We start from the raw sequence: 1,372 nt of genomic DNA, 5'->3' as shown, positions 1-1,372 counted from the left end.
AACAAGGGATTTTTCTCGGAAAGGTCAAAACCTTCAATCCTGAATTGCTAGTTTTAAATCTCGTCCGACGGGGATAAGTCGGAAACAAGGCTTCCAGAACTCTTCTTCATGGGGACGGAGAAGTTGAGAAGAGGACGGAGTCCCCTCTTCTCCCTCTTCGGGAGAGATTCCTCTCCGTGCCTCATCGTTAGTGATGAACTCTTCCGAACAGATTTTCTCTATCACTTCTGTTCGGGAATATAGGTCCCGCAGGATTGGATATGCTATTTTTTCTCTTTGGAATTCCTCCTCCGCTAAGGAACTTATTTCTTTTTTAATAGATAAGTTTTCTTTAAAGAGTCGGTCCTTCACCTTCAGCTGCTGCTGAATAGCGTCCGCTGAGCAGGATGTGGATGATCCTCCTTCCTCTCTCGAGTGTTCCCCGCAAGGGTCTTTCGTTTCGCTCGGAGAGGTTTCCCCCAAGGCGGATTGGGGATTCCCATAGAGAATGGGCCAAAAAAAGAACGCAAATAAATAAGGAACTACAAAACCCTTGTATAACACCTGGATATAAAGATAGGTTATTAAATACACTAAGTAGAATAATAAGATTACTACAAAATTTTATTTTATTATTCTTCTACTCGGCCTTTTTTCGCTGTGTGAACAAGGGTTTAGTATGTATTGGCATTCTGGGCAGGTCGCAATAAGTCGCTAGTCGAAGGTTTAGACCAATTCATCACCATCTTGCCCGCTTCCAATTGATGACTGGCTATTATATAAGTGACAGGTGCACGATCGACTTTGCACGTTCCATTCTTCGGTCCTTCGTCTATCGCCTTGGTATAAAAGCCTTGATCCGTCTTCGGCTTCGATTCGTTATGCTCAGAAGCTCCAACAAGCCCTAAAATCTCTTGCCGCCTAAAACTCTGCCAAGAGAGCGCTGCTTTACGTTTGATCCTATGTGCCCAGAGAATGCTATGCGTTCTCCACTTTCGGATCTCGCACAGAGAGAACGTGTTTTTTCCTCTGACTTTCTCTCTCATTCGAAAAACGAAGAAAGCGGGCTTTGCCCCAGCTACCGCTATCCTTGGGAAACCAAAAGAGCTACCGAAGGAAAGGGATGCAGTCTCTCCCTTGGCCTTTGGAGAGGAGAAGGCAGAGAAGAAAACGTCCTTCGCGCAAGTTTTTTTGCTTCCTGCACCCTTACTAGTAAAATGGCTCTTCGACCAAGAAGGCATTCTGGTAGGAAGGCCGACCACTACATAAAACGCCATCAGTCCAGGAGAGAAGCAAGCTACCTTTCTTTGATCCACCTTCCCGGGCAGGGAAGAGAACGCAAATGGACCGCGGATGGTGGTCGTGGTAGATTCGAGTCTCTTTTTCGGCGGAG

The 1,372-nt window shown here is 46.1% G+C and overlaps 1 protein-coding gene across 1 annotated transcript; it reads right to left on the bottom strand.

Moving 5' to 3' along the window:
* Window positions 1-108: 108 nt before the first annotated feature.
* On the bottom strand, window positions 109-1,367 carry LOC105155286 (60S ribosomal protein L2, mitochondrial; the record flags this gene model as incomplete). The annotated part of the gene is made up of 1 exon (XM_011071159.2): window positions 109-1,367. A coding segment is annotated over one exon (714 nt), but the record flags the coding sequence as incomplete, so codon positions are not given.
* Window positions 1,368-1,372: the final 5 nt, after the last annotated feature.

The sequence above is a fragment of the Sesamum indicum genome, unplaced genomic scaffold (assembly GCF_000512975.1).
Source record: "Sesamum indicum cultivar Zhongzhi No. 13 unplaced genomic scaffold, S_indicum_v1.0 C01325, whole genome shotgun sequence".
Taxonomy (NCBI): Eukaryota; Viridiplantae; Streptophyta; class Magnoliopsida; order Lamiales; family Pedaliaceae; genus Sesamum; species Sesamum indicum.
This window is presented reverse-complemented; position numbering and strand designations above follow the sequence as displayed.